The 16,230-nt window shown below is 33.6% G+C and overlaps 1 protein-coding gene across 5 annotated transcripts in view; it reads right to left on the bottom strand.

Annotated features, from left to right (window-relative positions):
• Nucleotides 1-16,230, bottom strand: part of ed (echinoid) — a 271,443-nt gene that overhangs the window by 16,906 nt on the left and 238,307 nt on the right. For all 5 annotated transcript variants that reach the window (XM_065359124.1, XM_065359122.1, XM_065359123.1 and 2 more), the window contains exons 2-3: nucleotides 9,938-10,109; nucleotides 1,283-1,543 (exon numbers count right to left, since the gene is read on the bottom strand). In XM_065359124.1, the coding sequence (XP_065215196.1) occupies nucleotides 1,283-1,543; nucleotides 9,938-10,109 (433 nt within the window). The remainder of the gene's footprint in view (nucleotides 1-1,282; nucleotides 1,544-9,937; nucleotides 10,110-16,230) is intronic.

A 16,230-nucleotide genomic window follows, 5' to 3' on the forward strand; every position in this document is an offset into this window, starting at 1 on the left:
TCCACCATAAATTCCCATCAATTTGAAAACCTCCGAGCTCGAAATCGGCTTATAAAATTTGCCCAACTCGTAAGAATCTCGGAGAAATTTCGTTAAGCCGAAAGTAAATTCGGCGAAGGTTGATTTTGCAATATATACGAGTGGTCTCTTTATACCCAAGATTTGGGTATTCTACAGTCTACGTTACATCATTGTGGGTAAAACTTCCGGTCGACGCTTCTCGTACGTACGTATAGGCAGCCAGGGCATTTATGAAACCTCGATAATTTGTATTTTCGCACCTTCGGCCACAATCAGGTCTGATGGGTCGACAGTCGACTCATAAATCGTATTCCATTAATAGAAATACAGGGCTGGCGTATTTTTATTAGCTCATCGTCGGTGCGACCGCGTACACGTCGCTACATTGTATAATAAATAACCTTTGCTTCGATAATTAGGTCTATGGGTATCACGTTTCGGGTACACGTCGAAATTCACACTCGTAAATACTCTCCCCCTCACCCTGCCACTCTCCTTCCATAATCAATACGTACGTCGACATCTTTTAAAATATCCATTTTACCGCCACCATAATATTCGAACCATGTCAAAGAAATGAAAAATTTCTCTCCACTAATGTGACAGACAGAAAAAGTATAGGGTGCATTTTTGGGGCCATTCGCCAGCAAAAAGCCATATTGTAACGCGTAATAAATTAATTTCAAATATCCGGCTGCCGTATCCTCCTCCTTTCCTCGTCTGTCTCATCCTGAGAGGGCAGTTGGAATGGAAGGATTTTAAATCAAAGTTAATCGTACGCGGCAAAAGGACGAGAATTTATTAATCAATAATTCACCTTCTCGTGTCCGTTGCCTCTATATCCCTATACGAGCGACTTGTTTGGTGTTCTAATAATTTTAGAAAATTCATTAAATAGTAAAAACCCTCCGAGTCTCAGCAGTCCATCGCGATTTCGTTATTTATTCTACACACTTGGATACGAGGCATTATACGTCGTCGTATCCTCGCAAGTTGGAATAAAACCACACCGACTACCACATTCGTGGAAAATTTTTATAATTAATAGTATCATCCCTTGAACTTATACAAGAATACCTTTTAGATTCCCCCCTCCCCCTTACCATATTCTATCTGCATTCAAAAATATCGACACCTCTTCTCCTACAGGTAACCTACATTTCGTAGGTCAGCATTTTTTTTTCAGCCGATTGAAAAAAATACACGTACATTACATACCAACATAGATAAAGAAGTAGAGAAAAAAACACGATGAAATTACCTGATCACAGGTTCTGGGCTGCCTCCTGAACTTGAACACGTCAATTCGAAGGGTTTTCCCTCGGTGGCCGTAGGATTAGGACTGGGTGATATCCTCGGAGGTCCGGGTTGCGTGAGCACGGTCACTAAGAACGACTGCGAATGAAGATCTCGTCCACTCCCTGGAGCTTTCAAACGGCACTCGAATTTTCCATTATCTCGTTCGTAGCTTGCATTCGAAATGAGTAAATCGTAACGACCCAGCTCCGGTCGAAAGTCCAACCTACGCAAAAAAATAAATACCAAATGAAACGAATACAAAAATTTACCAACATCATGTCGTCGTCGTTGTTGTCGACGAGTCGAAAAAAAATACCAGATATTTGTTCGGTCGGCTTTGCGACTTGACTTGTAAAAAAATACAGCATATCATTTCGCTGCATTACATATATGAGTAAAAATCTGCATGTTTTTCTTTTTATATTATTTACATTTTAAGAGTACAGAATCGAAAAATACGCCGCAATTTGCAAATTCCAAAATTCACGAACTTCAAATCTCAAAAAACTTATCACACAATCGTAGAAAACTTCGTCTCAACATTCTAATGTAGTTCGTGTCACTTTTTCATAAATCTTGTAGTCATGGCCCAATCTCGAGCTCAAAATTCTTCAAAAACACTCGAAAACATTTTCAGTGGAAATAATTGAATTTTTTGTAAAATTTTAACCTATTTTAATAGGTCGCATAGCGCATGCCATTTTTTAAAAAAAATCCCATCCCAAAAATCGTGACTTTCATTTTGAGCTTAAAATTTTTCAAAAATGCCAAAAAAAATTTTCGTCAAAATATTTGGATTATTCGCAAAATTTTGACTCATTTTGATAGGTCGCATGCCACCTTTCCAAAAATTCCAAAAATCATGATCTGGTTTTGGGTTTGAGCAATTAATTTTTCAAAAATGCCCAAAAAACATTTTCGTTGAAATTTTTGAATTTTTGGGGAAATTCTAACTCATTTTGATAGGTCACATGGTTACTTTTTCAAAACTTTCAAGAATCATGACCCAATTTCGGGATCAAATTTTTTTCAAAAATGCTCAAATTTTTTTTTGACAAAATATTTGGATTATTCGCGAAATTATAACTTATAGGTCGCATGCCACATTTTCAAAGATTTCAAAAAATACTTGATTTGGTTTAGGGTTTGGGCTCATAATTCTTCAAAATGACCAAAAAACATTTTCGTCGAAATATTTGAATTTTTGGGGAAATTTTAACCAATTTTGATAGGTCACATGCCACTTTTTCAGAAATCCCAGGAATCATTATCCAATTTTGGGTTTAAAATTCTTCAAAAATGCTCAAAAAAATTTTTATCAAAATATTTGAACTTTTTGGAAAATTTCAACCCATTTTGACAGATCGCATTTTACTTTTTCAAAAATTTCAAAACCATGACTCAATCTTAGGCTCAAATTTTTTTCAAAAATGCTATAACATTTTTTTGACAAAATATTTGAATTACATAATAGCAAAATTTTGACTTTTTTGATAGGTCGCATGCCACCTTTTCAAAGATTTTAAAAATACTTGATCTGGTATTGGGTTTGGGCTCATAATTCTTCAAAAACGACCAAAAAAAACATTTTTGCCGAAATATTTGAATTTTTTGGGAAATTTTAACCCATTTTGATAGGTTGCATTCCACTTTTTCAAAAATCTCAAAAATCATAACCCAATTTTAGGCTCAATAATTTTTCAAAAATGCTCAAAGAAAAATTGGTCAAAATATTTGAATTACTTGCAAATTTTTGACTCATTCTGATAGGTCGCATGCCACCTTTTCAAAAATCTCAAAAATCATAATCTAGCTTTGAGTTTGGGCTCATTATTCTTCAAAAATGCTCAAAAAACATTTTTGTCAAAATGTTTGATTTGGTAAAATTTTAACCCATTTTAAAAGGTCGAATGCCACTTTTTTAAAAACCACAAAAATCATGAGCTCAAAATTTTTCAAAAATGCTGAAAACACATAAAATATTTGATTTTTTTTGTAAAATTAATCATAACCCAATCTTGAGCTCAAAATTTTTCGAAAATGCTAAAAACGCATTTTTGTCAAAATTTTTGATTTTTTTGTAAAATTTTAATTCACTTTGATAGGTCACATGCCACTTTTTCGAAAATCCTAAAAATGATGACCCAATTTTGGGCTAAAAATTTTATCAAAAATACTAAAAATTTTTTGTTACAATATTTGGATTAATTATTGCAAAATTTTGACTTATTTTGATTGATCACAGATCACATTTTCAGAGATTTCAGACTCCAAAAACCATAATCTGGTTTTGGGTTTTTGGGCTCATAATTTTTCAAAAATGCTCAAAAAACATTTTCGTCGAAATATTTGAATTTTTGGGGAAATTTTAACCAATTTTGATAGGTCACATGCCACTTTTTCAGAAATACCAGGAATCATTATTCAATTTTGGGTTTAAAATTCTCCAAAAATGCTTCAAAAATATTTTTGTCTAAATATTCGAATTTCATTTTGAAAAGTCTGAAAAATCATGACCCAATTTCGAGCTCAAAGTCCTCATATAAAATGCTCCAAAAACATTTTAGTAGAAATATCTGAATTTCTTGCGAAATTGCTGCCTCTTTTGATAAATTACACGTAACTTTTGCAAAAACCCTAAAAATCATGACCCAATTTTGGCCTCAAAATTCTTCAAAAATTCTAAGATTTCAAAAATTAAATGAGTCAAGCTCTCCCTCTAAAATGTTTGCAAAAGTAAACTTTTGATTTTGACCAGAGCACCCGTTTCAAAAGATTGAATAAGAAAATTTTAATCACTTCTGAGCCGAAACTATGACTTGGCTGGTCTGAAAATTTTAATCAACATGAAAATTTATAATGAATGCTGTATGAAAATATATCTACGTATTTCTCTCACCCTCTCCTCATCTCCCCCTCCCAAAAAATCCAGACCCCAGCTTCAATAGAAATCCGTTCCCATTCACCAGCATGCCAGCACCCAAGATGCAAATTCGTCCAAAAAGAAAAATATTATTTTAATAATGAAAAACGGAAAAACATAAACCCCGCCGTTAACACACAATTTTAAACAAAATTACCAGGCGATGGAGTGAAGAAAAAAACACAGTGCAAATTGGTATTCCACTTTAGTTCGGTTTAATTAAAGGAAATTCATAAATTCCGCCATATTCGCTGCTTTCGCGGGCTAGTATTCTCTTTCTTTCGCTTTAAAACTAATAAAATGCGAGACATTTTTAATTTACAAACTTACAATTCGAATTAGAGAGAAGCTTTCTCGAGCAAAAGCGTCAGCAACCCGAAGCAAAGGCAGAGAGGGAGGAGGGATGCAGCAGCAGTAGCGAGCCATAATTACTTTCGAATTTCGTACCCATAAGTGGAGAATTATTCTCGAAATACAGCTTGGCGAACTTTATTGTATACTCGTTGTATTACGTCATCGAAAATGGCGATTATTTCATTTTCAACGTATTTTTACCAAGTTCGCGAGTCGAAGTCGACCAAGACCAAGGCGATGTATTCGTAGTTCTTACTATAAAATGAGCGAATTTCAATTTTCGTGGGCGAATTTCTATAAATGTACAAAGAATTATATACCAGATGTAGAAGAAACGATTTAAGGTATTCGTCTGACTCTGAGTAAACTATGAAGCATCCTTGAAGTAGAATTTAAAATACTCGTGTCGAGCAACTTGAGGTTATTATTGCGATCGTTTATATTTTATTCTTACATCTTAGACGATTTTACAGGTATTTTTTTTTTTTATATTATCGCAGAAACGAAAAAAAACAACACGAAACTAAGCTCTTGGAAAAATAACACAAGTAAGTATACTCGGATGACATCAAAAAGATCAATTCGTATAATTAAGACCTAACTTTTGCAAAAACACTTCATCAAGTCTCGGTTCAATTACCGAGCTAATTAAGAAGCGATCTGTTTGCTTCTCAGTCGAGTATATTTTCTTCGTAACAATATTAAAAATCATCCCTTTTGTTCGCAAGTCTCGCGATAGTCGATGGGCATCTCGTTATCTCGAGTGCCAAGTTTTATCGAACTATTCGCATAAATAAATATACACGTCGTAGGTACCTCTATCGAAGCCACACCGAGTACACCCTACGGTAATATTTTTTTTACGACAAATAGAAAAGCAATTAATACGCGATTTTCATCGCAAACATCTCAATTAAATTTTCTACACCAGCATTTCTTTCGATAAAGAGCAGAAAAAAAATCACCGTCGTCGTAAAAACACGAGATGGCTGTATCGTTAAAAATTTAATGGTAATTTTTTTCGTTAACGGAAATAGTTCACGATGGATTCGAGGATCTATTTCTCGAACCATTTTATGTGAACTACGAGAGCTATCCCCTCTCCTCCTCCTATACTCATTGCAAATCGCTCGAATGCTAAAGCAAAAAAAAATTATACAATTTTCATTTTACGACACTCGATAATTCTTTTCCCCTTTCCACTCGAAGCAGTCTATAAGAACGAAATATTGGTTACACGCGTAGCACAGCTCAGCTATAACTACAGAGATTTTAAACAAAACAAAACAGAAAAAGATTATCGAAAATCAGGTCCCAAGGACATACGCTGAACCATGTACTACAAAAGCTTGTAACATTTTTTATTACCATTTTTTTCTTCGGTTTGTAAATTAAAATACCAAATTTAAAAACTTTTTCCCCTTTAAAAATTTTTCACATTTCGAGCATGTATTATTTCGCTTCATTTCGAGTGTATCATTTTTTTTTCTTCTTCATTCGTACCCTAAATAAAATTTCGTCGTCATCGTCGTTCCATTCCGACGACCATTCTTCAAAAAATTAATTTCTTTTCGCTACTATTTTTTTTTCGCAGATTTGAAATGATTTTTTGAAATCCCGATTACTCGCGTATACGAAGATGGGGGTGTTTTTTTTTCAACTGTTGAAAAATAGCGAGAGAAAAAAGAGTAGATAAATGTTTCTTTTTCGTACAAAAAAAAAAGTTGGGTAGACAATTTTCGTTTGAAAAAGTATACCTGCCTATTTTTTTAATGATGAAATTTACTTGTCGCATTTTTCTCTTGATTTGGTTGCATTTTATAATGAGATTTTCAGCGCTTTTTTTTCACCTCGAGAAGGTAACTTTTGTGTTCTTTTTTGACACATAATTCCTCCTGACTTCTTTACTTTAGATATTTTATTCTATCAGTCGAATCAAAATAGAAAAAAAAGAATTAATATACAGTGAGTTCCGCTTAATGTGTTATCGGTTAATAGAGAAATTCGCTTAATAGAGTTGAAATGGGTTGAAACGGAACGTTCGCATCATTTTACATGCAAGTTTCATCGCATATAATAGTGAAAATGAGCATTGCACTCGGTTAATAGAGTGGACAATCTTTAAAAGTTGGAGAAAATCGTGAATTTCAGCAAAATTTGACAAAAATTGGGTGAAAAAAATGTTGAAAACATGTTAAAATCAGTGAAAATTGGCAAAAGATGATAAAATTTTTGTAAAAATTTATAAAAATTGTAAAAAAAGGTGTTCAAAGCGTATTAAAAGACTAACTGCAGCTAAAAAACAGAAAATTATTGAAATCGCCTTTAAAAAACATCAAAAAGTGATAAAACTTCAACAAAATTTGGAATTTTGCATTTTTTTTCGCATCGGTTATTAGAGTTTTTCGCTTAATAGAGTTGAACATGCTTTGGACCAACGCGCCCACAATAAGCGGAACTCACTGTATTAAATGAAGGTAGAAGGTCCTTAGAGAAGTATCTATGTAGTTCATTTTACACCATTTTGAAAATTTTCAATTATCCTGGTTTCAATTAGTAAGTACTCATTCCAAAAACATCGATCGAAAGCCATCATTTTTGAAACGGAAAAAATACTTTGGAAGGCGGTAATGCCAATTTTTCAATCAGTATTGCCATTTTCAAAAAATCAAAAAACAACACTTTTTTGGAATTGGTAACCCGAAAGACGAAAGCACGGTTTTTCTTTAAATTCTAAAACTAAGGGTTAAATGAACGTAAAAATGTCAGATTTTCATTGAAAATTTTAAAACTAAGAACAGTTTTTCAGAGATGTCATTTTGTAAGAGGAGGGACAACGTTTTTTTCAATCCCCCCCCCCCCACCGCCTATTTTATAATAATCAAAATAAATATTTTCGAAAATCAAAATTTTGAAAGAAGGAATTAAAAAATAGAAAATAGTACAAACTACATGAAAAATTAGGAAACAAAAGCATAACTTTCAGAAGGGCCTTTTTTCATATAACTTACTTTTTTCACGTTCTGATGATTGGTGGGGGGGGGAGAGGACAGCGAAATTTCTCCAGACAGAAAATTTTTCTAATTGAAATGATAACAGTTTTTCAAAGAAGCACAATAATTGAACGTTTCAAATTTTTGGTTGAAATGGTAAAAAACAGAACTTGAGCAATTACAAAAAAAAAACACAGGATAAGCAGGATCTTAATTGACACTATGTTATCTTCTTAAGAAAACAGAGTCCCAAGTTTTTCAAATTCTCAACATTTTTTCATCGATTTTTCATCAGGTAAGTATATTTAAAAAAAGCAAAAAAGTATTTCTCCAATACAATATTCAAAACCTTCAGAGTTTCAGATTCCACCCCCCCCCCCACCACCATTTACATATTATCAGGTCTTTTTTTGTTAATTATTTTTCGGGGGCACGTTAATTCTCGAAAGTTGTAAGTCCATAATTTTTTGTACCCCCTCCCCACCCCAAACATCCAAAAATAATTGATTTTCGGCTTATCTCTTTAAAAAGCCTCTTTTTGTTCCGAAATTGCCAAACAAAAGTCCTGTTTTTTGCCAAACTTGCTTATGAGGTTCTGTTGTTTTTTTTTCAAATTTACCCATGTCAATTTTTTGGCGGGAAAAAATGTCAAAAAACGTCAATTTTCGGGAAAACAGTCAAGAAGTGTCCATCTTTGGCGTAATTGTCAAAAAATGGAACGTTCATTTTTAGTAAAATTTCCAAGAGTCCTGTTCTTGCCAAAATTGCTCTCAAAATCCTGTGTTTTTCAAAATTGGTGAAAAAAAGCTCGTTTTTTGTCAAAATTGTCGCAGAGTGCCAATTTTTGGCGAATTGGCTAAAAATTGTACCATAAGTGTTATTATAAAAATACTCTGAAGTAGTTTTTATATGAAAAAGTCAGATGGTCGTTTATTGTCAGAATTTCTCATTTCAAAATTTGTCAAACAAAAGTGCTATTTTTTTTTACAGAATTGCTCAAAATCTACTTTTTTTTTGTCAAATTTTATTTTTTTTCAGTTTTTATGGACTTTTTTGATACTTACATATTTTTAAAATTTTCTCACAAAAACAGCTCTAATGATTTGAAAAACTACATGTTTTAGATGAAATTGCCCCCCCCCCCAACAAAAAATAATTGAGAAACAATTCCAAATTCCATTGCTTAAAATTCCCAATTCCTATTTTTTAAATAAGTACAACGTGTACCTACAAATTCTCAATGACGTTGTGTTCAATTTACATGCATCATCAACGAGTGATTTGAAAGTGATGAATTTAACAAAACAAAAAAACGTTGTTTTATTAGAAATGGCCACATTTCAACGAAAATAAAAGATCCTCAACGACATGAAATAATATTTTACAATGCAATTGGTGAAAAGTTGGTCTCTCTCTCTCTCTCTATTTATATTTCAATAGTGATCTTCCAAAATGAATTTTCTCAATTTTTCTATAATTGTATTGCCTTTTTCAGAATTTAAAATTTGATAAAAAGTGAGTAGAAATTTGTTGAAACAATCGATTCTTGGATCAAGAAACTCGAAAGTAAGAAAGTCAACTTTTAATCGCTTCAATCAATTCCAAAATTTTCGTGAAAAATTGAAATTTCTTGGAGACTTTAGATCGTTTAGAAATTGATAGTTTCACTTTTAGGGAGATCAACGTGTTAGGTTGATGAGAAATTTCCATAAATTGAACTGGTAAAATACTCCCATTTTAGAAAACATCGCATCTTTTCCAAAAAAAAACACAATTTTTCGTGAAAAATAAGGATTTTTGAATAGGAAAAAAATGAGAAATAAATCGAGAGAACTGAAAATTTCCTGAAGACACTTTTTTGATGATTTTTTTTTCTCCCGTTCTCAAAGTCCAAAAAATCAGAAAATTGGTCAAAAACTGAAAAAAAAGTAAATAATGAACTTGTCATCTTTAAAAAAAATAGACCTTCAATTTACCTACCAAAAAGCACATTATACCAAGTAAAAAATAGGTAGATACCTCATTACATATTTTCATTCTTCTGCTTCCAACTTATATTAAAAACAACTACAATTTACTTGGCAATTTTTCTTCAATTCCATTACGTTCCCAAAAAAGCAACCCACCTTCCAGCTCAAATGATTCCTGCTACAAGAAAATGATCTCTCATTAAACCCCTCCTCGCCCCCAACTCCTTCCATCAATCCTTTCACACAGCTCTGCAAGTAAGGTACGGCGTATTATTCTCCATAAGTTGTAGTTAGCTACTTGTACTTAGCATATCTAGCAACTATGCGTCATTACACCTTATACTATAAGAGGGACTCGGTAAGTATAATCAACTTACTTATATCCTGGATCCAATGGCGTATGCTTAATGGCTGCATTATCTTGACTTTTCTTATTGGTACGCAGCCAATAAAAGGTAGTATCAGGGCTGGTAATTTCTGGTGAAAATCTACACTCTAAGGTAACGTCTTCGCCTTCTCTGGCATCTTTGGAATTTTGCGCCGTGCAAACTGCAAAAAAGCAAGAAAAACTCATCGTTAGACGTCAAATAGCTCTTAGTTTTACACGAGTGTATAAAGGGTTGAAATATATTCATTATAATATTATATAGAAATTACTATATACAGCTAAGGTATACACTATACACGTGCTTAGAACGTATAATTTAATTTAAAAACCAACAACATTTTCAAGTAGCAAAAAGCCTCGTAATTTTTCACAAAGGTGGTAGCTTGTTTGTTGGAAAAAACTAGCTCGAAATGTGGATAAAAGACCAGAGTCGATTAGGCAAGGTGGTAATTGAATTCAAACCAAAGGCATACGACTTGTAACCTTTGAAAGCATACCCAAGAGTAACGTATTCAATTCATATCCGGGTTTAAGAAATAGCTCAGGTACCCTTATATATACGTTGTATGTAGGTATTCACATTCGAGTTTACGAATCTTGGCTAGCTTCGTTTTATTCATTCGGTAGTGTACTAATCACATTAGTCGATGAATTGAATACCTACCTCTTCTACGTATAGGTAATGAATATCTAGGTACTCTAATGAATAAGTAAATAAGAAAATACCACGACATTCGGCTACGACTTCATCATAAAGCAAACGTGTTTCAATGTTTCTACCCTCTTATATGCTAAGCATACCTACGATGACCGCGAACTCTCAATCTCTCATGCACATATACGAGATGCTCGAGTACCTATAATAAACAAGCAGATTCGTTCCACTCGTATAAGAAAATGATCCCGAGAAACTTTTCCAATAACGTAAAGCACGGTTACGTAGAAAAAAACACACAATACAACAAAAAATCATCTACGAGAACTATACGAAGAGGATTAATGAATCAGTACACCATGTATACAGGTACACATAATGAAAAACAACACACCAACCAACGTAGGTAACACTAAAAGAGTATAATAGAGGAAATTCTCCCTGATTCCGGCTCCGGTCTGCGTGGATGACTGGCTCGTCGCTTGATTAACCATCATTCGACCTCATCGGAGGAGAGTTTATCGAAATAAATTTAAAATAATGAATTCCTTTCAGATAGGAATTTTACGGCAATCTGCGCAGGTATCTATACGCGCGAGTTCCCTATCTACGACTATCGTGCTGTGAAAACTTTTCCAAGTACCTGGAAACTTAATTATAATGAAAAATTTCCATCGTCGAGGGCCCTCCTGCCTGCCCTGTCCGACTTGCCAAACATATACCATACGATGCGAATAAATCTGAAATTTTCGAAGGTACTCTGATAAGTAATGGTGGAATACAAGAAGAGAAGGGAGAAGGGGGAACGGCGGCGTGGCTGCTGCGTGTAATTAATTACTTTAATTAAGCTCGACGATATAAAACTACATACAATTCGTCTATATATCAAACAAATCAGCCTGCGTTTAACTTCTGTAGGCTTTTTTGAACACTATTTTGTATTATTTACAAATACAGACTTATTCGTTCATCGTTCAGTTTATACGCACAAAGGATGAATTTGATTTTCGGTACCTTTGTGATAATTTTTTTTTCAACGGTTAAATTATAAAATCCACTGGAAGCTATAAAATGGTTTGATACCACAACTAAGCCATCTTTTGACAATTTTTTCGAAAAACTGGAAAAATTAAAAGGCTCTAGAATGGCTTGAAACTACCACCAAGCCAATTTCTGACCTTTTTTTTCCAAATCTGGAAATTTCAAAATCTGCTGGAGGCTCCAAGTCCAGAATGACTTGAAATCGCTGCCAAATCCCTTTCTTGACATTTTTTTTTCAAAACTGGAAAATTCTAAAACCTGCTAGAGACACTAGAAGGGGTCAAATTTTTACCCTTTCCACCTCCTCCCCTCCTCAGCAACGGATTTTGAAAATTTATACCAAAATTGATCAACAAACCCACAAAGATGGTAATCTGAGTTTATAATTTTACTGAATTTTGATTTTGGTCTTTTTCATGACAATTTTTTTTCAAAACAGGAAAAATTAAAAATCTGTTGGAGGCTCCAAAAGGTTTAAAATCACTATTAAGCCTCTTTTTGATATTTTTTTTTCAAAACTGGAAAATTTAAAAATCTGCTGGAGGCTCCAGAAAATTTGAAATCACAATTAAGCCTCTTTTTGATATTTTTTTTCAAAACTGGAAAATTTAAAAATCTACTGGAGGCTCCAGAAAATTTGAAATCACAATATTAAGCCTCTTTTTGAAATTTTTTTTTCAAAACAGGAAAATTAAAAAATCTGTTGGAGGCTCCAAAAGGTTCGAAATCACTATTAAGCCTATTTTTGATATTTTTTTTCAAAACTGGAAAATTTAAAAATCTGCTGGAGGCTCCAGAAAATTTGAAATCACAATTAAGCCTCTTTTTGATATTTTTTTTTCAAAACTGGAAAATTTAAAAATCTGCTGGAGGCTCCAGAAAATTTAAAATCACAATTAAGCCTCTTTTTGACATTTTTTTCCAGAACTGGAAAATTTCAAAATCTACTGGAGACTTCTTAAGGTTCGAAATCACTACTAAGTAAGCCTCTTTTTGACATTTTTTTTCAAAACTGGAAAATTTAAAAATCTGCTGGAGGCTACTCAAGGTTTGAAATCACTACCTACTAAGTAAGCCTCTTTTTGACATTTTTTTCCAAAACTGGAAAATTTCAAAATCTTCTGGAGGCTCTAGAATGTCTTCAAATCCTCTTTTTGATATGGTCAATTCGAATTTACTCATGAACTGAACTTCATTTTAGTCCTTTTAGTGACAATTTTTTCTTTTCAAAATGAGAAAAACCTAAAATCTGCCGAAGGCTCCAGATCCAGAATGACTTGAAATCTCCACCAAACTTCTTTTTGACCTTTTTTCACCAAAAATGGAAAATTAAAAAACCTGCTGAAGATTCCACAATAGCTTGTAAAAAAAAACCACACCCAAGTCCCTTTGAGTTTTTTTTTCCAAAACTGGAAAATTCTGAAACCTGCTGGAGACTCTAGAAGGGATTCAAACCACTACCAATCGATTTGGAATGTCGAAAATAAGAATTTTTAAAACAAATTTCAGTCTTACAAAAAATCGCGACTTCTTCGTCACTTTTTCAAGACTTATTTTTCACATTTTTACCGCATAAAAATATCCCCACCAAAAAAAAATTTAAATAACTTGAAACAGGTATTTCAATTTTTTCATTTTTTTGAACAATAACAAATTTTTTATTTTCTTATTTGTTTTTCATTTTATGGGCTTTAAAAAAAAATTTCAAGTGTGTTTCGAGCAAAATTCAATCATGATTTTTTCATGACTTTCATGACACCTTTGACCTTGTATAAATAATCAATCAAAAAGCCCATAAAGATAAAAAAATATGAGTTTACATATTCCTATAATACTTACTGAATTTTATTTTAGACTTTTTTAGACAATTTCTTCAAAACTGAAAACTCTCAGAGAACCACTGTAGGCTCCAAAACAGCCCAAAACAATCGTCAATTGATTTTCTCAATTTGATAAATTTTCTTTTTTGAAAAAAAAATTTGAAGTTTGAATTTACTTTAACTTTTTGATTTTATCAACATTCATTTCATAAATTTTCAGGAATTTGCAACACAGTTTGAATGCCATTTTTACAGGAAAATTATGATGTTTGGATGATTTTCACATTTAACGATTTTTTTTTTTTTTTTGTTGGTATTTTCAAGCATTTTTTGAGAATTGTCTTGAAATTTCCAACATTTCCTGCGCTTTGAGCAAATATTTCAAGGATCACTAATCCAAACTCCAAATTTTCCACCATTACTTTCTTCTTTCAAAAAACAAAACTTAAAAAAAAAACTGGCGAGAAGGAGACTTTACTAAACACACTGTACTTTGGTAATTTGTGCCACCCAACCTACAAGAAATGGGTTCATTTCATCTTTATAATACTTATTAGATCCGTTTTATTGAGATGAGTCATCGTATCTAGTACATATAATCTTGAACGACTTTTCGACATATGCAAGCCCGTATGTAGATGTTTTGAAATTAGTGAAAACCTGTCAGAGTCATACCCTGATGATGTTGTGTCGCCTTCATTCGATGAAATTCTCGAGAGAGCAAGTTGAAAAAAAAACATAAACTAATCTCGTATATCGTCAAAGGTGAAATTGAAAAATTTTTTAGAAAAAATAATGCATTTTTGAAAATTAGTAGCTTGGTAAAATTCCCATCACCATTTTAATTGATATTTTCCATATCGCAGTCGTTCATTCGTACGACAAAAGTCATAGGTTGGTTTCAAGGAACGACATTCTCGTATAGTTCCTCGCATCGTATTCGATTTGTCCTATTCAATTCTCGGCTATCTGTCGTATAGATAGATGGATAGATTCACAGATTCACATCGTAGATAAATCGTGCATTATAATCGAAAACAATCGTCTGGCTTTTTCGATACCGTATCTCGATTTGTACATATAAAATGATCATTTACGTTTTAAATGCCTACATCGGTACGGTACTCGAGAGGAAGAAAGACCATGGTAGATACGTTACATGATGGTGAATCGTTTACGTGTAATATGTAATATAAAATGGACGTAATAATAACACACGTGTCATATTTCGTCTGCGATGTCGATGTTGTGTCCGTTTATTTGTACCAGACCATCAATCAAAGGCTGGCGAAAATTGCATTAAAACAAAACGTCATCGGAGTTACACCCCTAGGTACTCGTATATCTACGCAGCCTTTGGTATATGGTTTTTCCACCTCAATCCACCTTTTTCATCATATCCAATTCCAATCCGACGGCGGCGGTGTCACGTTAACGCCAAAATATCCTCTGGAGATGTACGATGGAATTTTACGCGCCAAATGTCGTATATTTAACTTTCTCACGCGACTGCGGGGCTGAGGCTGACTCTGGCTAATAAACGAACGATCATTTACCATTTAATTATAACCCGTTGCCTCTCTTTTACCCCCTGCCAGGTTATCATGTTTACTCTTATGGTATATACTATATTCGAACGTCAATTTGATATAATTAAAATTCTCGCAAACATGGAACATGGGTGGCGTTTGTCGCGTGGTCAACTCTGTGCTTTTCCCCAACTCGTATGGTCAATAATTCGTCGTAATTTATCCGTAGCGTATTTACTAAAATGTATATTATTCATAAAGAACCATCGCCATCATCGTTGCTTGTGTGTGGGGATGATGACGACCGTGAGTTTGTATGTCTACGTGTCATAACTAAAAACGTGGTCATTCTGTAACGAAAGGGGGCAAAGTGCAGGGATACAAAACGCGAGGAAACGATGTCGGTATTTCGTTGAATAAATATTTATTTCCTCTTGTTTTCCCATTTTTTTCCCGCCTCTCTCTCCACCTAAGAGGGGCTTGGCACGTATGATTTTAGATAACAATGAAAGAGCTGTGAGCTGCGTTTTCAAACGTATTAAGCTAATTTAAACACGAGAACGAAAAAGATAATACCCAGCAAACAGGGCTCGCAGGAACAGCTCAAATACTATACCAAATCAAGTACCGCAGACGGTTTTTTTTAAACTTCATTTTACGTGTTTTAGTTTGTCAGGTTGAAACGAATACGATGTTGTTTTTTTGTGGGGGAGAAATTTAACGCGAAAAGATGTTACACGAGAGAGGGTGGGAAAAGTCGACAATACGAGTGCCTTATATATCTAATCAAACGACGATTGACAGTTTCTTCCCCCTTATTGTCTGCATTGATAGTGATACTTTAAGCGTTCTCTCAATTCTTTTGATAAAGTAGAAGACTCTCGATTGTAGGATGTATGTAAATTGGCTGCGATGATACAGTCGCAGAAGCTGTCTCGTCGGAGTTGTTGCAATAAATTCACTTTGGGGTGAACGTGCAATGAAATTCGAAAAGCCAAAAAGCCACTTTATCATTTCCGGTCGTGTTATCAGGTCTCAAAAATTTACATCGTTTCTTTTCTTCGCATCCCTGAATCGTATCTCGATTCATTTGAACGTTCTGAAAATAACAGGTACCCATTTCTTGACCGGATTCCAGTATTAAAATCCCATTTGATCGTCTAATTCCAACACACATCCAACCGAATATTCGAGTAATTGGTACCTATACCTACTTAACCCGGTTGAAAAAAATGAT

The sequence above is a fragment of the Planococcus citri genome, chromosome 3, assembly GCF_950023065.1.
Source record: "Planococcus citri chromosome 3, ihPlaCitr1.1, whole genome shotgun sequence".
Taxonomy (NCBI): domain Eukaryota; kingdom Metazoa; phylum Arthropoda; class Insecta; order Hemiptera; family Pseudococcidae; genus Planococcus; species Planococcus citri.